The sequence below is a fragment of the Triticum dicoccoides genome, chromosome 1A, assembly GCF_002162155.2.
Source record: "Triticum dicoccoides isolate Atlit2015 ecotype Zavitan chromosome 1A, WEW_v2.0, whole genome shotgun sequence".
Lineage (NCBI taxonomy): Eukaryota > Viridiplantae > Streptophyta > Magnoliopsida > Poales > Poaceae > Triticum > Triticum dicoccoides.
Window position 1 is genome coordinate 393,790,511 of NC_041380.1, and position 21,513 is coordinate 393,812,023.

The following is a 21,513-nucleotide window of genomic DNA, read 5'->3' on the forward strand; positions in this document are numbered from 1 at the left end:
AAATCAGGTTTGAAGTAAATAAATCCGACATTTTCCTATGAAAATTAAAATAAATCTTACTAACCAATGCTGTGATCTCACAGTTCCAATTTATGCCTCCGAAATAATTTCCCTTTCCACCACAAAAAAAAGGTCATTTGCAAGCTGATAAAACATACTAGTACGCAAACAGCTAGACAAAAAAGAGAATCATAATTCGCATCAATGGCAACAGACCCCACTTAAGATATTTTATTTTCGCAGTGAGGTATCATCCGTTAATAAGCTCAAAATCGAGGGCACAACCGTCATATCCGGCACCACCTTCTTTCTTCTAGCGATCTCCTCCGTGCCTCTTCTTCCCCTCGAGGACAAAAAGAGCCCCGAGAAGAGAAAAAAAAAAGCAGGACTCCACACACCTGTGGGCTTCTACTGCGAGTCCGGCAGTTTCTTCTCCTCCACGCGAAGGCGGAATCGCTCCCACGTCTCGAGAGAGCCCCGAGCCGGACAACTCTCCCACCGCGGTGGCGGCGCCGTCGGCAGTCGCCGACGATCGGCGGCGGCGGCGGAGATGTTGGAGGACCAGGTCGCCTTCCTGCTGCAGAAGTACCTCGGCAACTACGTCCGGGGGCTCAGCAAGGAGGCCCTCAAGATCAGCGTCTGGAGAGGTGAGGAGCCCCCGCCCCCGCCCGCTCCCCTTCCCTCCCTCGCCCCCGCACTCGCTTCAGTCCGCTCTGCTGGTTAGCTGGTTCAGTCCGATTGGTTCCTCGCGGGTGATCAGGGAAGCGCTCGCGGCTGATTTTGGCTCGTTTCTCAGTTCCTCTGCGCGGCTTTGCTTGTTGCTGTGAGTAGTAATGTTTCTAGTAACAGTGGTGGATTGCTGTGGAACGGCTGTTGGGAGGTCGAACCCGAGCTTAGTTTGGTGCGCATACTTCGTTTTGGTAGGCGGCGTCTGGGCACTGTCTGTTGGTGTTGCGTCGTGTTTGTTGTGAATGGTGGCAATGGGGATGGCATTGTAGCGAGCTTGAGCTGGTTACTGTAGGTGGAAGTTGATTTTGGATGCTCCGAAGCAGTCACTCTGTTCCCCCTCATCACAGAACTCTTTATTCTTCATTTATTTCCGCACATCATATTTTGATTGCCGAGAGAATATTCATGCAACAAATACATTCATGTTGCGGTATGCCCAGCTAATTGGGTGTTAGGATTTGATGGGCGTAATGGGTGGGCATTGGTTATATATGTTCGGAGAGGATCCAACATTTTTTTTCATATTCCAAGTGCTTGTACTTGCAGTTGTAGTGTTGAGACATTGGGCGGTGTTGTGATGGCTTACTGTATTTTGTAGAGCTTACTTGGTGGTAATTCACTGGTTGCATCAGCTAGAGCCTAGAGGGCTAGTGTGAGCCTTTACCTGTTGGTAGATAGTGTAAATATGCCACTGATGTTCCTGAGCATATATACTCATCTCACTTGGTCAAATATCTCCATTTAGCCACTCAAGGATACCCCTTGAACTTACATGTTTGCAATAACAATGCATATGGCTGAACCCTGAAACTCTGGATAACATATATCCCTGAGATGCTGCTGTGCAACCAAATATGCTTAGCGTTGTAATCTTAGTACCAAATGTGTCTGTACCACATGGAACAAACTGCGTATGTAAGATGTATTTCATTTTGAAGCCAGGCACTGTATTTTGACCATGCCTGTCCTATTCTGCTGATCCTCAAATCTGATTGTCTGGAACACGGTGATGGGATACACTCATCTGGACTCTGGCCAAAAGAAGAGAAATATGATTTTATGGTGGGTCATCCTATCAATGGCAGAGCTACGGGGTGGGTACGAGAGCTGGCTGCTGACACTGAGCCATGCCATGCCATCTACAGACATCGGCGAGGCCCTGGATCCCATCCTTCAGCACATCGCGTCCCCTTTTACATGCCCATGTCAGATGATTTTTGGGAGGAGAATGTGATATATGCATTTCCTGGTCCCCACTAGTGGAACTTGCTTTCTCAACCAACAATAGAGAGTCAGGAAGACAAATATGAGTCAGGGTATGGTTCACTTAACTGATGTAGGTTGTGTGCATAAAGTCAATGGAATTGATCCTCTATTATCAGTTTTGTTAAAAGTAGCAAAGTTTGTGAAACGGAGTGTACACAGTCAAGTCATACAAAGGACTTACTTATCGCCAATTCATGGAAGAAAATCTTGTGATATTTGGAAGCTGTAGAATTAACTGGTGCTGTAGTGGAATTGGGCAATGGGTGTGTCTGCTGGGCCAAACATTTGCTTCAGTGGTTGCCATGTTGAGATGATTGTGAGCCAATACACATTCTACGCACACACGCGTGCACATGTGTTCTCCTTCTGCTGGCTATAGTTCATTTCTGTTAATGATATTGGCCATCTTCTACTTCATGTGTTCTCTGCAATACTATTTCAGGTGATGTGGAACTCACAAACATGCAGTTGAAGCCTGAGGCGCTCAATTCATTGAAGTTACCTGTGAAAGTCAAAGCTGGTTTCCTTGGTTCAGTTAAGCTCAAGGTCTGTAGTAGTTACTTAGGTTAGCCGCATCATTTTGCCTTAATTGTTGATGTCTTTTTTTGTGTGATATGATCGAGTATGCTAAAGGATGATTGCATAAATTATTATTAGGTCCCTTGGAGCAGACTTGGCCAAGAGCCAGTTTTGGTTTATCTTGATCGTATTTTTATATTAGCTGAACCAGCAACAGATGTTGAAGGTTGCAGTGAGGATGCTGTCCAAGAGGTCAAACGAACTAGAGTTAGGGTGAGCAATTTGTGACACTAGTTGAGTTATTCTGGCAGTTGTTGCCTGAACTGTGTATTAGTGATCTACTGTTTATTGAAACAGGAGATGGAAATGAAATTATTGGAGAGCCAGCAACAACTGAACTCCGAACTGGTACGTGTTGGTACTTGGCCTTTTTGTAGTTGTGTGTATATTTGTGTACTGTGATGATGAACTACCTACATGGCTTGGATATTCAATCTAACCATGTTTTGCCTGCTGTTGTATGGGTTGGGACTTGGGAACCGACCATGTTAACATGATTATGCTTTATTAAATTTTTGACTCAAACTTTTCATCATCCCTGAAGAACTCGTCATGGCTTGGGTCTTTCATTAGCACTGTGATCGGAAACATCAAGTTATCCATTGGCAATATTCACATCAGATACGAAGACATAGAGAGGTACTTCAATTTCTGTTTAGTGGATGTATCTTTCAGGGTGCATATAAGAATACCATGAATTTTTTCTGTAGCAATCCAGGCCACCCTTTCGCAGCAGGTTTGGTACTTTCGAAGCTGTCAGCAGTTACTGTGGATGACCATGGGAAGGAAACTTTTGCCACTGGTGGAGATTTGGACCGAGTGAAGAAGGTATATATTCTCCTAACTTCACAACATTTTGGTTCAGTCATTAATACTGGTATACAAAGTAATACACAAGGTCTACTGGTTGCTTCTGCGAATCCAGACTTCCATTTACCCATGGATTATTCTTTCCTAAAGGGAGGTGAGGACTGGAAACCACTTTCTATGGCTTCTGAATTGCAGAATAGACAGCTATTATGGACAATACTAGGTGTTAAAGACGAGCAATTCAAACTACTTATTTTCTCATACTGCGTTGATTCTTTACACACATTATTCTGCACGTCTAGAAGGGATAATGTGTTGATGTTAACAGAGAATGCATCCTTCAAGTTACAGAAAGATTGCATATTCCTCCCTCAGATTCATTTACTGGGCCTTCTGTTTTGCTTCTGATAGTCGTATTTATGATTCTTGCATTTTGATAGCGCCTATATGATGGTCTTGCAGTCTGTTGAACTTGAGAGTCTGGCGCTGTATTTTGATTCTGATAGCAGTCCTTGGAGCGTGGATAAACCCTGGGAAGATTTACTGCCTTCAGAATGGAGTCAGGTAGCTTACAATTGTATTTGCTAATAAATAAATGTAGGGCTTGAGGGTAAAATTCTGCATGTAGGCAGTTGTCTATTTTACAATATCTAACTGGAAAGCTACATGGTGAACCTTGAGGGCCAGATACTGTGCTGTACTGAGGCATTGGAGGACTTGTGCAATCTCATTGTTTTGTCTAATATAATTTTATTTTCGCTTGATGAATATTTACTGGTTCACAAAATGTGTTTCAGGTTTTTGAGTTCAGAAAGCAAGATAGTTCTAGTACTGCTTCAAAAACTCACACTTACATATTAAGACCTATATCTGGCAAAGCAAAATATACAAAGGTACACATTGATGAAGCGAAGAGAAGCGGACAGGCATTGCAAAATGCTGCTGTTGATTTGGATGATGTTACTTTGTCTTTGTCGAAGGTTTCTACTCTTGGCCAACCACCCCCGTCTTCTTTTAAGTGACAAAGCAGCAATGCTAATGGTAGACTGGTTTCTTCAATTCAGGATGGCTACAGGGACATCTTGAAGATGGCTGATAACTTTTCTTCTTTTAATCAACGGCTGAGATATGCTCATTATCGGCCATCTTTACCAGTGAAATCTGATCCGAAGGCTTGGTGGAAGTACGCATACAAAGTAGTGACTCATGAAATGAAGAAGGCAAGGTATATGGGCTCTACACACCTTCTGCGTGGCTTCCACTTTGTGTATGGATTATGTGTTATTGTTTATCATGTATAGGTATTTTGTTTATCAGTTTATAGTTATGATATTCTCCTACATAACAAAGGATTGTGTCTGCATTGTGGAGGAATGGTCATTTATGTTTGGGTTGACTTAACAGGAATCCCTACATGCCTACTGAAATTTTGTTTTAATCGTGATGAGACTAGCATTCAGTGTGAGCCGATCAACGTACTGATAAAACTGCACTTCCGTGCACACAGTGAAACATATATGTGGAAATAAATTGAGCATTAACAAAGGAACCAAGCCACATCAGTTGCCAAATTTCCAATCGAACCTTATAATATTTTTAGAAAATCAGGGATCCTTCCCTGCCTTCGTTCTATTTAAGTGAAAAGTCCCAGTATTACAATTGATTTTAGGTATTACGACATTATAGTATTATCCTTTAGAATACTCATTGGATAATTCTGTTTCGTGAAGCACCCTTCATAATTAATTATATATATTCGGTGTTGAGTTCGGCCTATTGACTATATGATGTAATGTTACATGGTGTACTTTTTTTGTGCCTGATTTTCTCATTGGGTTTGTGTTGATATATCTCGTTAATGCAGTGGAAGTCTATCTTGGGAGCAACTACTGAGAAACGCAAGACTTCGAAAGACATATGTATCTTTATATGCGTCCCTTCTGAAGTCTGACATGAGCCGTCCGGTTGTTGAAGATAATGAGGAGATTAATAGTCTGGATCGTGAACTAGATATGGAAGTTATTCTGCAATGGAGGTAGTACGTTTGTTCTTTGAGACATGCTCTATGAAGATTATCTTGTAGATATTCACCGTTAAGGATTTGTTTCAGAAGTTCATAATAATGTGGAAGGAGGTCTATCTGAATACTGATATGTTCCATTGGTCCTTCTTAAAATTACTTCATGTCTGACATGTAAAACCTCATGTCACATGATATTGCTACTATCTTGCATGTAACTGTTGCATAATATCTCTTTTCAAATGCGCTGTTCATTCCTTCCGAAGTTGTTCTTTCTTTAAAGACATATCTGAACCGTTGAACAATGCATGCACGGTTCTGATGTACAATGAATAAGTTTCGAACCACTGAGGAGAACGAACCATAGAATCATCTAATGAACATTGCGCAATATGGCTTTTTTTTTTCATTGAATTTGAGCCAATGTAGTTTCACTCCAATTGTTTCAACTGCATGATCCTCTATGACTTGCTCATTGGTTAATATTTATCTTTTTTTCCTTTGTGAAGGATGCTGGCCCACAAGTTTGTAGAACAGTCAGCAGAAAGACAGCATGCTCAACAAAACAAGAAGCAGTCCTGGTGGTCATTTGGATGGTCTGTCTGATCTATACAAACTCACATTCGCTGTATTGTACAATTGTGTACTAATTACTTCTTCTGCATATAGGACTGGCTCTTCGAAGGATGATGGAGACTCGAAGAGTTTTAGTGATGAAGATTGGGAAAGGTTAAATAGGATAATCGGGTACAAAGAAAATACGGAGTATATTCCTGCTCAACAAGATATGAAATTGATGCAGTTTTATTTTGAAATACGCATGAAACATAATGCATCAAGGCTTATCATTGATGGTTCAGAGTGCCTTGCTGATCTTTCATGTGAAGATTTCCGCTGTAACTTGAAAATGTATCCAGAGGCAAAAGTTTTTGACCTGAAGCTTGGTTCCTACAAACTTTTATCTCCATATGGCCTGCTTGCTGAGGTTTTACCACTTTGTTCTTCTAATTTTACCTTTTAGATATTATTCAAATCATTTATGACTGAACGATATCATTATATGTCTTACCAGAGTGCAAGTGTTGTTGATTCTCTTGTTGGTGTCTTCTCCTACAAACCTTTCGATGAGCAACTGGACTGGAGTTTTACAGCCAGGGCTTCTCCTTGTTATATAACTGTGAGTTATAGTTATCCTTTAAAAACCTCTGGTGTGCACATGCTTGTTTTACCCTTTGATGATCATTGTTGTTGTTCCGGCAGTATTTGAAAGATTCCATTGACCAAATCGTTGCCTTCTTCAAGAGTAGCCCTACAGTTAGCCAGACCCTTGCACTGGAGACTGCTGCTGCTGTACAGGTATATACTCATAATTCACTTGAAGCACGATTTGTTTATATGATAATATGATTGATTCTTCTGCATCTCTTCTATTGAGTAACCATATCTTTTGATTTGTGAAGATGACATTAGATGAAGTGAAACGCACCGCTCAACAGCAAATGACACGTGTTCTAAAAGATCAGTCCAGGTTGGTATGAATTATTTTACTACTGAAAGAACTATTCTTTGGTGGGCACCAGAACGATACTATAGGATACCAATTTTTAAGGGATTGTGGGCTAAACAAGATCTTAGCGGTCTTCTCGGTAGGTGTCTATTACATGGATCCTGCATAGGAGGGTATGCATATTGAAAGTAGGGTGAGCAAGCGACGCTAGGACCAAAAGTCTTATGTCCTGGCTTCTTCTCTTTATTCTCTCGAGGGATTTTAATGGTAGGTGGAAGATCCAAATCTAGATGGGATTTAAACTAGTAATGACGATGATGCTCCTCGAGTTCGATGTATCAGTCGTGCGTCTTGAGCGGTAGGGTTGGTTGTTGTGGCTTCAGCATAGCTAGTGTTTCACAGCGCTCTCTGGGTCTTTAAATATGCACCTTGTCTTGGACGTTAAGGCAAGATCTCCAAGTGCAGCTCATAGACGACTCTGACCTAGGGATTGAGATCCTTAGTTGGTTGAACTTTGGATTCCTCGCGGTGCCTTCCTCATCCAATATGAGTCCTAGCCCTGTAAAATGGGGTACTGTTGTTCTAGAAGATCCCCTTGTACTCGTATACAGATATGTTTTCATATCTTATACAGAAACGTTTTTTTAGATGTATTCTTGTATATTCGTGGACTGGTCTCTCAGAATCCTATTTTTCATAGAGATATCTCTTTATTTGCTCTGCCGGTAATCGTTGTTGTGAGTAATGACAAATGATTATTAGTAGCCATAACCTAGCAATTAAATTTGGAGTTGTCTCTTTATTTGGTCCATACAGCTAACCATTTTCATAGAGATGTCTCTTTATTCAGCCTATGAAGCATATTCAATTGCAACAAGGGGAGAGTGTCTTAACTACCTTACTTCAGCCTGAAAGACAAGAATACCCAAAACGAGATTATATTATATTTTTCAATACTATCAACTAAGCCGATTTAGGTTATCAAGGCATTGTTGATATACATTTCAATTACTTCTCACATTTATATCTTTTTTTACCATGCTAAGTACTCCCTCCGTCCCAAAATGTAAGATCATTTTTGACACTATGATAGTGTAAAAAATGGTCTTACATTTTGGTACGGATGGAGTATTATTCTAAAATGGTTAGCTGTATGTTCTTTGTATTGGTTTTTCTGAATGGCTATTGAATCCACATATAATCTCCGCTAGGTTTTCACTGAATCTGGATATCGCTGCTCCTAAAATTACTGTTCCTACCAAGTTCCGCCCGGATGATGTACATGAGACTAAGCTTTTGCTTGATCTTGGAAACTTAATTCTTCGGACAGAGGTCATGTTTACTCTTTGAAGTAAGACTTTCATATCTACAAGTGGTTGAATTTATCTGATGCTGATGTTTCTTGTCACTTCAGGAGATATGGGATTCATATTCTTCAGAAGAGCAGGATATGTATTTGAATTTCAATTTGGTGCTCAATGATGTATCTGCATTTCTGGTGGATGGTGATTACCACTGGAATGACACATCTAAAGAAGTCAATTTATTGCCAGTCATCGACAAGTGTGGAATTGCTTTAAAGCTTCAGCAGGTGCGCACTAGTCCGCCACCCGCCCCCCCTCCCCCCAAAAGAAAGAATAAATAACAGTGGGTATAACTCATCCTTCTGTTACGCAGATCCAGGTAGAAAGTTCACTATATCCTTCCACAAGACTGGCAGTACGGGTGCCTTCCTTGGGGTTTCATTTCTCTCCGGCACGCTATCATCGATTGATGGAGATTTTAAAGATTTTTCAAGACACCAATAGTGAGAATAACAGTTCAGACCTTGCACATTTGTGGGATCAGGCTGACTTTGAGGGATGGTCTTCTCTTCTTACATGGAAGGTTTGCCTTCTATTCTACAGAATTGTATACTCCCTCTATCGCTAAGAGATTAAAATAGAGTCCATCTGTCACCAATTGGTAGCTTTCTATATCTAATTGATAATTGCCACCACCCCTTCGGCGTACTGTGCACCCTACCGCCAGTGACCTGTGTTTAATGTTCAAAATTTTCCCTAACATAATAACTAAAGCTGCAAACCCTCATTGTGCACATTATCTTTGCTCAGAATTTTAATCCTGTGTAATCCCAAATTTTAAATAATGGCGCCCACAGGGCAATTTTAAAGTAGACCTCTTAATGAATTTGATATTACTATTTCTAACAGTTCTCTATGACCTGTTATTAGGGTGTTGGAAACCGAGAAGCTGTTTGGCAACGAAGATACTTGCGGCTAGTGGGGCCATTTCTCTATGTATTTGAAAATCCAGAGTCTACAACATATAAGCAATGGTCCAGGTTGTGCACTTCCCCACACTTACTTTGTATGCAAATTGTGATTTAGAGCTACTGTTAAAGTTGAGTTTTCTAGCTCGTAAGTGATTTTTGTTTTTGTTGAGATTTTTATGTCAGTAATAGGTGCCTTGATTCTTAGATATTTTTATTTCAATGTTGGTTGCTTCAAGACTTCGTGGTGATTCAGCCTTGTGACATCACATGGCTTAGTTTCTTCAATGTTTCCATGAAGGAGCTCAATCCATTTTTGTCTATGCCTATGATAGTGATAGTGATGTAATCATGTAATTGACTTGCGATATTTTTTATTTGTGTTATGTGCCTGGATATTTGTCTCGAGTTTAACTTTTCATCTATTTGTGTTGCGGTGCAGTTTAAGTGGGAAGCAAGTTCATCAGGTTCCTACTGAGCTTACAAATGGTGTGCAGAATATTGTGGCACTGCACGACTCTGGTCAAGTCAATCCCAAGGAACGGTGTAGTAGCTGAGCTTATTATATTCAGTTCATTAGCTTCTAAAAGATTGTAATCGGGCATGTTACGAATGGTTTTCTGCATTAGCAATGGCATGTCAGAATTAATACAACGAACAACTATAGCAATGAAGAGTCGTAGGCTCTCCTTGCAATCCCTTTGACATAATTGATGATTTCAATTGATTTTCTTGTACAGATTCTGGAAGATACTGGTGCTTTGATACTGTTGTTTGACAGCGAGGAAACAAGAAAAATATGGCAGAACCGCTTGCAGGGTGCTATATATCGTGCATCGGTACTCCCATTCCCTTTACCTTTTTTTGCGTAGGTTTCCATTTTGTCTTCTATTGTTATCCAGATAATAACTAGCATACTTGCAGGGCTCTGCCACAGTTTCCAATTTTCCTGAAGCTGCTTTCACATCAGAAGCTCGCTCTTTCAAAGGCAGTCTTCCTGATGTTGTCAACATAGAAAAATTGTTTCTTGCTGGTATTCTTGATGAACTAAAGATCTGTTTTTCGTGTGGCTATGAGGTATTTCTTTCTTACCCAATGTTCTTTGTAATCTTGAATCTATTGTTAATGATGTAACTTTTACTGTTTGTAGAGTAACCACAGGCTAAAAAAAGTACTACTGGCTAAGGAGAGCAGCTTGTTTGAATTTCGAGCAGTTGGTGGTCAGGTATACCTGTCTCTTATGTACATACAGTCCTTGATACGTGGTTCATTTTACTTACCCAATTTTTTGTGTGCAAACAAATAGGTTGAACTCTCAATGAAAGGTGGCAACCTACTGATTGGAACTATTTTGCGGTCACTGGAAATTGAAGATCAGTATTTTTACCCAGGGAGTCCTGTACCAAGGTACTTGGCAAGGTCCTTCATCAACAGTATGCAAACCAAAGAAATCCCCACTCCTGCTCGAAAGAGTAGTTCAGAAACTAAAGGCGCCCCGCTAAAGAAAAGTGACAGCGAGGAAAGGTTTTTTGAAGCATCAGATGATTTTGACGAATTTGGAACACCTATGCTAAAAGAGAGGAGTATATCAGATTATTTTAGTTCCCAAGATGTTTTACCTACTGGCCTCCCTTCCTTGCAACCACCTGCATTTAGTCGAATTCCTGGTTTGTTACCAGACAGTGAAATTAAAATGGTTGGATTCACTTCCGCAGGAAGTGGTACTTCCGATAGTTTTGTGAAAGCTCAGATTGTTATATATGATCAGCAGTCTCTCCAGTACAACAACTTGGACACCAGGGTAATTATCTCAATATCTAAAAATTATTCAGTACTTAAGGCTTCAAGTGTGTATATAAACTTGCGGGTTCCCAATGGCAGTTGTGATATCTGACTTTTCCTTTTGTTACCAGGTGGTTGTAAGTGTTGCTACTCTAACCTTCTTTTGTCATCGGCCAACTGTCCTTGCAATCATGGAATTTATGAATGCTATCAATCTTGCAAACGACCCTGATAGCGATAAAGATAGAAACACAGATGATATTAAGTCTGATAATGTGGTTGAGGAGCCTAAATCTGATCTGGAGTCAGAACCTGTCATAAAAAGGTTGCTGTCTAAAGGTAAAAGCAGAGTAGTTTTTCATCTTACATCAAGCATGGCAGAGGCACAAGTATTACTGATGAATGAAAATGGTGATCTACTTGCTACTTTGTCACAAAATAACCTCTCAACTGATATCAAGGTATGAGCATGTCTAGCTTATATGATTGATTTTGGTTTAGTTGACCTTGCATAACTGACTATCTTTGGTGTTATTTAAGGTGTTCACATCCTCATTCAGTATAAAGGCTGCACTTGGAAACCTCAAAATAAGTGATGATAGTCTTCGTAGCAACCATCCTTACTTTTGGGTCTGTGATATGCGAAATCCAGGAGGATCTTTTGTGGAGGTACTACCATGTTACTTGTTGTATTATTTGAGTCACTACTTGACTAGATGTAGCTCTTAACTTCTATAAGTCTTCCTATTCTTGAATAAGCATTTTTTCTGACTTGAGAAAGTAAGGTAATTCTTTAAAACTTTGTGCAGATTGATTTCTGTTCATACAGTGTTGGTGATGAAGACTACTGTGGGTATGACTACAGTCTTGTAGGGAAGCTCTCCGAAGTTAGAATTGTTTATCTTAACCGTTTTGTTCAAGAGGTATGCTATTTAAAGCTCATCTATGTTCTCCTTTTTGTCAATGACCTAAGGGTTCTCTCTTCTTTTCTTTATGTGTGCAGCTTACTGGTTATTTCATGGGTCTTGTCCCTAAAAGTTCTGATGGTGTCGTAAAGCTAAAAGACAATGTAACTAACTCAGAGAAGTGGGTTAGCAAAACTGATATGGAAGGATCGCCTGCCCTCAAGCTGGATGTTTCTTTCAGTAGACCTATAATTGTTATGCCTCATGATACTAATAGTAATGAGTAAGTATATGAATGTTTTATATTCACCTATCTTTGTTGCATTTAATAAATGGTCATTTATGGTTGCAGCTTCTTGGAGCTTGATGTCCTGTACATAACAATCCAAAATGAGTTCCAATGGATAGGTGGTGACAAGAATGAGATGGGTGCTGTCCACTTGGAAATTTTAACAGTTACAGTAAGTCCACTGCACCTACATGTTTTTATTTGGACGGCCACCATAGGGGACCAACCTACTAAAACATTTTATAATATCAGAAAAAAACATATACAAACAGGGATTAGCCTAGCCATTGCCCATTGAGAATCTTGGATCAGAAACTTTTACATGTATGCTAATTTGGGGTTGCTCCATCAAATACAACTGTTCAGCAATATTTCATACTTGTTCCTTCAAGTTTAAAGTAACGGACAAAGAATAAAATGGAAGGGTGAAAATGAGACCACACGTTAAAGGTTATGCTGTCTTCTCTTTAATCTGATGAGAACAAATTGTTTTCAAGCAAAACCCCTGTTTTGGGAGTTTCCGCTCACAATTTGGAAGGTGTTTACAATAAAGTAAATGTGGAATGGAAGGAATACTTTAGGGAATAGAGTACGATTTCCATCAGACTATTTGTTTATATTTCTGAGGTCTAGATTAAAGTGGAGGAAGCTATGTTGTGGTATATATTGTGTTTGGGTGATCATCTTATAAAAATAAGATTTGTATAAGTTGAGGACAATCCTGTAAATCTCATTGAAGCTGTCTTCTTCACTACCAAAATTCGACAACCTTTTGACGATTGCCATTAAACCACAATTGATCGTGCCTATTATGATTTATCTCGGAGGCATGATGATACCCTGCGCCTATACCTTGTAGTAACCTTCACTGATTCTATACTATATTCTTCTGTTTTGATGTATTGATGAATTATATGTACAATATCTTTCATGTTGCACTTCTCGTTCAGCAGTGTCAGTTAGACAGTTGAACACTGCTATTGCAAGTCTGATTACTGTTCTTGTTACTGTTGATTTTATAATTATTCATATAGCTGTCGTTGCACACTTTGTAGGTAAAAGACATAAATTTAACCATTGGTATGGATATGGTGCGGGGTGAAACTATAATACAGGATGTGAAAGGTCTCTCCGTTGAGATTCATCTATCATTGCGTGATCTGATGCACCAGTTGCCAGTGGTGGAGGCAGCAATTAAGGTAGCATACTTTCTCAGAATGAATCTTTACTTAAAATTCCATGGTTAGATTCCTTGATCATAAGAAAAGTTACTATTTGCTTCTTCTTTTAATTGGAATGCCGTTGTGATAGTCATTTTTCATCCATGATGTGTCAGGTGGATGTCCTGAAAGCAGCATTATCCAATCGGGAATATGAAGTTATATCTGAATGTGCGGCGTCAAACTTTGCTGAGGCACCACATATTGTGCCTGCTCTGGATGGCCCTCGAGATGGAACTTCCACATCGGAATCTCATGTTTCTGCATCTTCTGTTTCTTCTGAAAGTATTCAGGACCTGTCCCAAGATACAGAAACATGGATAGCAAATAAATTTTCTGTTTCAATAAATCTGGTCGAGCTTTCTCTGCATTCAGGATCAACAAGGGATTCCCCTCTGGCTAGCGTTCAGGTACACATATTTAGCACTTCATTTCCATGTGCAGTCCCTCACTTTAAATTGTCTCATAAGTCATAACCATATTGAGTCCTGGTTTGAACAAACTTGTATAATATAGTACCACCTGTAATATTATCACTGAAACTGATTTTTTACTTAATTGAACTAGTATACATGATAATATAATATTCTGTTCTCAGGCAAGTGGTGCTTGGCTTCTCTATAAATCAAATACACGGGAGGAGACTTTCCTTTTCGCGACACTCAAAGGCTTTTCTGTTTTTGATGACCGTGAAGGAACAAAAGATGAGTTAAGGCTTGCCATTGGGAAATCAGCAACAGTCAGAGACACATCATCTGCTGATGGGTATGATAACCCTAATGAACTTGATTCAGGTGAACGAAGGATACAAAAGGATCTAGGCCTCGAGCCAATCCCCTCAATGCTCATTTTTGATGCTATCTTGCGAAAATCCTCGTCTTCTGTCTCCGTATGCGTTCAGCGACCCAAGTTTCTTGTGGCTCTTGACTTCTTACTAGCAATAGTCGAGTTCTTTGTGCCATCTGCTCGCAGCCTGTTATCCAATGACGAAGACAAGGACCTTCTACACATGATATCTCCAGTGGTGTTCACTGATAAAGTTTATTACCAGGAGGATTCAACTTTTAGTCTTTCACCTCAGAAACCTCTGATTGTTGATAATGAAAAGTTTGAGCACTTTATCTATGACGGAAATGGTGGTAAATTATATTTGCGGGATAGAGAGGGGGAGATTCTTTCAAGCCCTAGTGCTGAAAGTTTCATTCATGTGCTCGGTGGTAAGACATTGCAATTTCGAAATGTCAAGATAGTGGTAACGTTCTATGCTTCAATCTTTTTTGTTTCTACTTTCTTCTTTGCAATATACTTTTTGTCTCATTTTAAAATGCAATATGTTGCTGCAGAATGGTGAGTATCTGGACTCCTGTGTATCTCTTGGCAGTGATTGCTGGTACTCAGCATCAGAAGATGACCATGTCTACCTAGTAAGAGAAAATGCGCCCGAAAAGGAGGGCCTCCAGTCAATTCTTAATGAGGAAATTCCGGAAGGCATTGCTGAAAATGAAAGTTCTGACAGATCAACAGAATTCATAATTGAACTACAGGTATTGTTTTTCATATCTAGCCATGGCTGAGATAAACTTGGATTTTATGTTGTAGGCTTGAATCAGGGATTCCTCGAATCAGATGCTTTGATTCTTCAAAATCGTTTGTGAATGGTTTTGCTATTTTGTACTCCCTCTGTAAACTAATATAAGAGTGTTTAGATTACTATATTAGTGATCTAAATGCTCTTATATTAGTTTACAGAGGGAGTACATATCATCATCAAGATCCTGGATCTTGTTACAACAGTGCTTCCTTCTGGTAGTTCAGTAGCGGTTCCAGGTGGTTACTGGTGATAATAAAAAAAAATGTTGTCCAAACAGGATATTTGGAGTTTTGAATTGGTATCTTGCTTCATTTTTGTTTAAGGTCGAACTTCTATGCCCCACTAGGCACATATTTTTCCACTTGTTTTGCAATGGATTGCCAGGTGTTTAATGAGGCCTGCCAAAGCCGTTTGTGCCTTATTGTGGCAGTTCCACATTCTTTGCATGGAAATTTCTCTAAGCTATCAATCCTGCAGTCTGTCAACATGTTAATGTAACTGGATAGCTCAAATACCTAATTTTAAACAAATATAGCCATTGCTGAATCTGCAATCTTTTAACCTTGTGTGGCTAGGCCAGTAACTGGTGTCGAGTGGTACTCAGTTGGTTATAATTGGGTGTGAATTTTGAAGCATTCATACATGATTCTGTTTATTGATTGTAAGCTCACTTGAGCTCCATCTTCTCAGGCTATTGGACCAGAGCTTACATTCTACAGCACATCAAGGAATGCTGGTGAAAATGTGGCGCTATCGACAAAGGTTATTCATGCCCGTACAGATGCATTTTGCAGGTTAAGTTTTTAATGCCCCTAGGATAAATGTAGATCTTTTTTTTTTAATCTTAGAACTGACCTAAACCACTCAGTAAAAATAGACTGAGATTAAGACCATGTTATGTCATTTTAGTGGCCATTGGGAATGCATGTCTTTGCTTCCAGAGAGTGCATAATGCATTTCCAAATGCATGAAAGAAATAGCCATGAACACTGCATACAATATTATGCACAGCTGCAAAATTTCAATATCAAAATTTTCCATGATGTCGAGGACCAATGAAATTAATACATGGTTTTAATGTAGATGCACTGTTCTTTTTTGGGCACTGCACAATATGGACTTCTTTTATACTGAAATCTTGTCAATAAAATAACAGTTGTCACAAATTAGCAATGGATGTCCGTTCTCAACAGCTGCACATTGCCTCCTTTCTTTTATAAATGAGAAATTTGAATATACAACTGCAAATTGGATGGAATGGATTATGCTGTTGCTCATAGCCAGATTGTGCACTTTATATAGATATCATATTTTCATCCTAGCAGAAAATAAATTGATAGTCAATTTCCAGAAAATTACTATATCACACCTTTTTATGGAGATTTCCCCCCGCAATCCGGCATATGCCAAGGATTGTTACCTAACTCCTCAGCATCTTAACAATTTGAACTGCAACACATATTTATTCTAACTATTTGTTATGCTGCAGGCTTGTAATGAAGGGCGACAGTATGGATATGAGTGGACACATACTTGGTTTAAAGATGGAGAGTAATGGCATCAGAGTTATAGAACCCTTTGACATGTCCATGAAATACTCAAATGCATCTGGAAAAACAAATTTGCATCTGCTGGTTTCTGAAATATATATGAATTTTTCCTTCAGTATTCTGAGACTATTTTTAGCTGTTCAGGAAGAAATTTCAGCATTTCTCAGGATGTCATCAAAGAAAATGTCAATGATGTGTTCTCAGTTCGATAAAGTTACAACTATGCAGGGTAAGACAGGAGCTGATAGTCTTGTTATTGGATACTCCTAGTGTTTAGTCCACAGGCATCAAGTCTTATGGAATTTGACTTCGTTTTTAGGCAATGTGAAGGATGAAGTTTACTCTTTTTGGCGACCACGTGCTCCATCTGGATATGCCATTTTTGGCGATTTCCTCACCCCAATGTCTGTGATTACGTTTAGTACTTCTGTTTCTCTTATATTTCTCATTTGATGGGACGACTTTATTGAAATTGATCATTTGTTTCATCTTAGGAATGACCCCCCAACTAAAGGAGTCCTTGCTTTGAACACAAACGTTGCAAGAGTGAAAAGGCCTTTATCATATAAGCTAATCTGGCAATCTGGTTCTGCAACAAATGAACTTCATCATGACAACAAAGATACAAAAAATAGTCTCTCTATGATTGACCAGCTATGCTCTGTTTGGTTACCTGTAGCGCCTGCTGGCTATGTTGCCTTGGGTTGTGTAGTTTCAGCTGGAACTGCTGAACCACCTTTGTCTGCAGTTTTTTGTTTAACTGCTTCCTTGATTTCTTCATGTGGTCTAAGGGATTGTATTGCACTGAGGTAAGATGAACAATACCTTATTTTTATATTTGTTGTGCGTCTATAGAAGATGCTAATCACAAATTATATTTTTGTAGGGGTAATACTAATACGTCATTTTGGCGCGTTGATAATGCTTTTGGTACCTTTTTACCGGGGGATCCTGCTAATGTCAGTGTGCATCCAAATGCTTACGATCTTCGCCACATGCTATTCAATAGTGCGGATTCATCTTCGAAGAATAGCTCTAAAGGGAAAGATAGTCGGAATGACGATGCCTCTCAGATAGAGAGATCAGCGTTGACTTCAGGTCGGCTGTTTGAAGCAGTAGCAAGCTTCAAACTTGTTTGGTCAAACGATGGAATGTCTGCGCCAAAAAAGCTCTCAGTATGGCGTCCAATGATGTCGGAAGGAATGTTTTACTTTGGGGACATCGCTCTTAACGGGTATAATTGATATGACACACTTTTCATCTTCCAATGTTCTTTTTTGTGATATGCAATTTAAACATAACTCTTAATTTAGGTATGAACCTCCGAATTCAGCTGTTGTCCTTCGTGATACTGGTGAAGATACCTTCCTAAGAGCCCCAGAAAGTTATAAGATTGTTGGTCAAATTAAGAAGCACAGGGGTAGAGATGGTATATCATTTTATTATCCTCAAGCTCCACCTGGTTTTGTTGCTTTAGGATGTGTTGCATCTAAAGGTCCACCAACAAAAGAGGATTTCAGTATGCTAAGATGTATTAGAAGTGATATGGTGACGGGAGGTCAATTTTCTGAGGAAAGTGTATGGGACTCACGTGGCTCTAAAACATCTGAAAATTTTAGTTTATGGACTGTGGATGAGGATTCTGGTACATTTCTTGTTAGAAGTGAATTTCGTAAACCTCCAAGAAGACTCGCTGTGAAGCTTGCTGGCCCCCCTATATCTAGCAGTTCAGATAACATCATTATTGATGCTGTAATAAAAACGTTCTCTGCTGTTTCCTTTGATGATTATGGAGGAATGGTGAGTCTTGTCCAAGTTCACTTCAGCAACAACTGGTATCAAATTTTGAGATGTTTAACTGTATGCAACGATCAGTGGCTTGTTCCTTTGTCTAAAGTTTTAGCTAGCTGTTTGTCTGGCGCTGATTTCACACCAGTTGTTGGTTACTCTTTGTTCTCATATCAATTAACCTTTTCTTTTCAGATGGTGCCATTATTTGGCATATCTTTTGATGGTGTTGGATTTAGTTATCATGGGGGTCCTCACCATCTAAATGCAACTGTGAGTTTGTCGTTTGTGGCCAGATCTTATAATGACAAGTGTAATTCGTGGGAGCCCTTCATTGAACCAACAGATGGATTTCTTAGGTAACTCCTCCAGGAATTAAATCTTGCAAGATACACATAATCCTTGTCGGTATCTTTCTTCTTTGCAACATACTTGTTTTCTGTAGTATATTCTCAGCGTTTCAAGCTCAAGGCAAACTGTAGACCTTTTCTTTGTTGTGAAGTTTTATTACTCCCTCTGTAAACTGCAAAAACGTCTTATATTAGTGTACAGAGGTAGTATTAGGTAACTGTTTGAGCCTGGGCAAGAACAGGTTTGGTCTGGTTTACCTTCCATCAGGCCATAGCACATGTACCGTATTAGAAAGTAGACACAGAAATCACAGACTAAATGCAGAACTGTTATGCTGCTAGCTGGCCCACGCCAACAGCAGGTAAGATGCACAGTAGGATCGGTGCATGGAAAGGATAAATGGTATTTGTTTCTTTTTGGTTCCATGAGTCAAATTTGATAAGATTATACTGATTGCGTTATATCTTCAGTTCAAGTTGTTACGGTCTCTGTCGCCTATAGAAGGGGAGGCCAAACATTAGACTAGATTGTTCTAGCTGCCTTGCCCTACCTTATAACAAGAGCGGATTGCTTCCGTTATGGTGTTTTTGATTTTGTAATTGGTATTCATTTTTCTCGCGTTTTTAGGTACCAGTATGATGTGAATACACCAGGTTCTCCTGCGCAACTCCGTATTACCTCGACACGGGATCTGAATTTGAATGTGTCAGCTTCAAATACAAACATGTTATCACAAGCTTATCTTAGCTGGAGCAATATTACCCTTGGTGATGAATTATACAGGAAGGTAAATCGTTTCTGTTTTCTTCTGATTATGTAGCCGTTTCTCTTTTTTGTGCTATCTTAGGCTAAGGCTATAATATTCTGCTATTTTGCCATCTGTTATGTTATAAGAACTTTTCTCACTTCTCTTATCTGTCCATCTGTCCACTCATTAAGTGTTGTTTAATTCCATGACCAGGAAACATCTTCCCCTACCCAGGGATCAATTCTTGATGTGCATCAGCGAAGGAACTATTATGTTATTCCACAAAACAAGCTTGGTCAAGACATATACGTAAGAACAACTGAATATAGGAGCTCAGATATTACTCTGTTGCCATCTGGGGATGATAGATCTATAAAAGTTCCAGCATCAAGGGATCTACTGGATTCTCATTTGAAAGGGAAATCTGCTAGGTTATATCGTCTGATGATAACTGCTATTATCGCAGATGCTGAGGCAAGTCTTTTCTTTTGCATCCCATTATGTACTATTTGATGTTGTAGCTGAACATTCAAGCATTCCTGTTACATTTGCATGTTTGTGTGATGCCTGTCTGTTGGCAAAATGGTACTTTAGATGTAAACTCTTCATCTACTTAAATTTTTTTCTCATTACATTTGGCCGTTAGCACCTGAATATATTATGCTAGTATCTCACACTTAGAGAACAGTATGGCAGGACATACTTGCTAACAAAATGTTGTGTAAACTTTACAAGGTTCTGCAGGAACCAAAGCACATCCGAAAATCCTAAACATCACAAGTAAATTGAAAGATGAAGGAAATACAATCAAAGTATGTAAGTAACGCGCAACTAAAGCTGCAAGCAAAATGAGAATTTGGTATATTAGGTACGGAGGGAGAATATCTATTAACAACACCTCCTCCCATTAGCAATATAGTGTTACTGTTACACAAGAGTTATGACTTATGACCCTCATGGGCCAACACTTGGCCAGATGGGCCACATTGGTCAATTCATCCTATGCACATGTCATGCTCAATTCATATGCTAGACCTGTCCAAACACCGGGCTGTGCCAGAAAAACTCGGTCTTGTATGGCAAGAATCAAGTCTGCCCTCCCTGAAAAAGGTCAATCTTAAATGCTGAAAAGTTATTATTCTTTGAATAGATAGCATTGTATTACCATTTCCTGAATTGAATATCAGTTGTAATTTTTTCTGTATATGAAATCGTTGTTTTATTTGGGTTCATGGGTGAACATCTAGCCTGAGTTGAAAATTTGGCCAGGCAGGGTTCCTTGAACAGCTCTAACATATGCTCATGTGGTGCAATGTTAGTGCCAACCCAGTTACACTAAGTGGTTCCACCAGTCCCGACTGGTTACTGACCGTAAACTAAGTGGGCATAACTTGAAACTGATATCGGTTGTACTTAGCAATGTGACTGGCGATGACCAGTTTGCAGGAAAAAATGTCGGAAGCTGTACCATTTCATACATGTTCTAGCCCACATTGTCTGGCAAAAAAGTGAAGTCGAGTCTCCAGGTGCTGATAGCCAACTTGGGGAAACCTGAAAAGTCAGCTAGAAGCACTCACAACCTGGAGACACTATGTAGAGATTTGGATTGCATTCAGTGTCCAGACTTTCAGAAGACCAGCCAGCTACGGAGTTGCATGCGTTTATCAGCCAGTGATTGCAGGTTTAGATATGCTGATGATGGTTCCGTAGCATCTTATATTACCATATGAAGATTGAACGGAAAATTCCCAGCATCACATTAGATCGTAGCGTCTTATATTACCATATGAAGATTGATTGGAAATTGCCCAGCATCACATTAGATGAGGAGATGCAGCCAACAAACATTATATAGGCTTAATTTCAGTACGTTAGCATTTCAGGGCTCATCTGAAACGCCAGGATTTGGTTGAAATTTAGCTTGGCTAATGTGTTCACTTATTGTTCTGTTGGTGAAACTCATCTGAATGAGTACCATGTTTGTGGAGCATCGCATAAGATTTCTCTTCCTATATTGAATACCTCTTATGCTTCTCTTCTTTCAGTATATACTTATTTTATGCTTAAAAGTGTCTAAACTTTCTTAATGGAATCATTTATTTCTTC

At 39.5% G+C, this 21,513-nt stretch overlaps 1 protein-coding gene across 2 annotated transcripts in view; it reads left to right on the plus strand.

Annotated features, from left to right (window-relative positions):
• Positions 1–366: 366 nt before the first annotated feature.
• LOC119275503 overlaps positions 367–21,513 on the plus strand; it is a 34,182-nt gene continuing 13,035 nt past the window's right edge. For both annotated transcript variants that reach the window (XM_037556364.1, XM_037556372.1), the window contains exons 1-42: positions 367–647; positions 2,438–2,541; positions 2,653–2,787; positions 2,872–2,922; positions 3,119–3,213; positions 3,285–3,402; positions 3,847–3,948; positions 4,182–4,364; positions 4,449–4,609; positions 5,249–5,419; positions 5,914–6,000; positions 6,074–6,389; positions 6,477–6,581; positions 6,665–6,760; positions 6,865–6,932; positions 8,123–8,243; positions 8,326–8,502; positions 8,589–8,798; positions 9,146–9,255; positions 9,626–9,722; positions 9,924–10,022; positions 10,108–10,260; positions 10,334–10,408; positions 10,490–10,984; positions 11,097–11,426; positions 11,506–11,634; positions 11,775–11,888; positions 11,969–12,153; positions 12,223–12,331; positions 13,215–13,358; positions 13,496–13,789; positions 13,978–14,631; positions 14,723–14,923; positions 15,661–15,764; positions 16,460–16,749; positions 16,840–16,924; positions 17,015–17,329; positions 17,407–17,754; positions 17,834–18,320; positions 18,504–18,667; positions 19,287–19,446; positions 19,621–19,881. In XM_037556364.1, the coding sequence (XP_037412261.1) occupies positions 551–647; positions 2,438–2,541; positions 2,653–2,787; positions 2,872–2,922; positions 3,119–3,213; positions 3,285–3,402; positions 3,847–3,948; positions 4,182–4,364; positions 4,449–4,609; positions 5,249–5,419; positions 5,914–6,000; positions 6,074–6,389; positions 6,477–6,581; positions 6,665–6,760; positions 6,865–6,932; positions 8,123–8,243; positions 8,326–8,502; positions 8,589–8,798; positions 9,146–9,255; positions 9,626–9,722; positions 9,924–10,022; positions 10,108–10,260; positions 10,334–10,408; positions 10,490–10,984; positions 11,097–11,426; positions 11,506–11,634; positions 11,775–11,888; positions 11,969–12,153; positions 12,223–12,331; positions 13,215–13,358; positions 13,496–13,789; positions 13,978–14,631; positions 14,723–14,923; positions 15,661–15,764; positions 16,460–16,749; positions 16,840–16,924; positions 17,015–17,329; positions 17,407–17,754; positions 17,834–18,320; positions 18,504–18,667; positions 19,287–19,446; positions 19,621–19,881 (7,800 nt within the window). In that variant the 5' untranslated portion in view covers positions 367–550. The remainder of the gene's footprint in view (positions 648–2,437; positions 2,542–2,652; positions 2,788–2,871; positions 2,923–3,118; positions 3,214–3,284; positions 3,403–3,846; positions 3,949–4,181; positions 4,365–4,448; positions 4,610–5,248; positions 5,420–5,913; positions 6,001–6,073; positions 6,390–6,476; positions 6,582–6,664; positions 6,761–6,864; positions 6,933–8,122; positions 8,244–8,325; positions 8,503–8,588; positions 8,799–9,145; positions 9,256–9,625; positions 9,723–9,923; positions 10,023–10,107; positions 10,261–10,333; positions 10,409–10,489; positions 10,985–11,096; positions 11,427–11,505; positions 11,635–11,774; positions 11,889–11,968; positions 12,154–12,222; positions 12,332–13,214; positions 13,359–13,495; positions 13,790–13,977; positions 14,632–14,722; positions 14,924–15,660; positions 15,765–16,459; positions 16,750–16,839; positions 16,925–17,014; positions 17,330–17,406; positions 17,755–17,833; positions 18,321–18,503; positions 18,668–19,286; positions 19,447–19,620; positions 19,882–21,513) is intronic.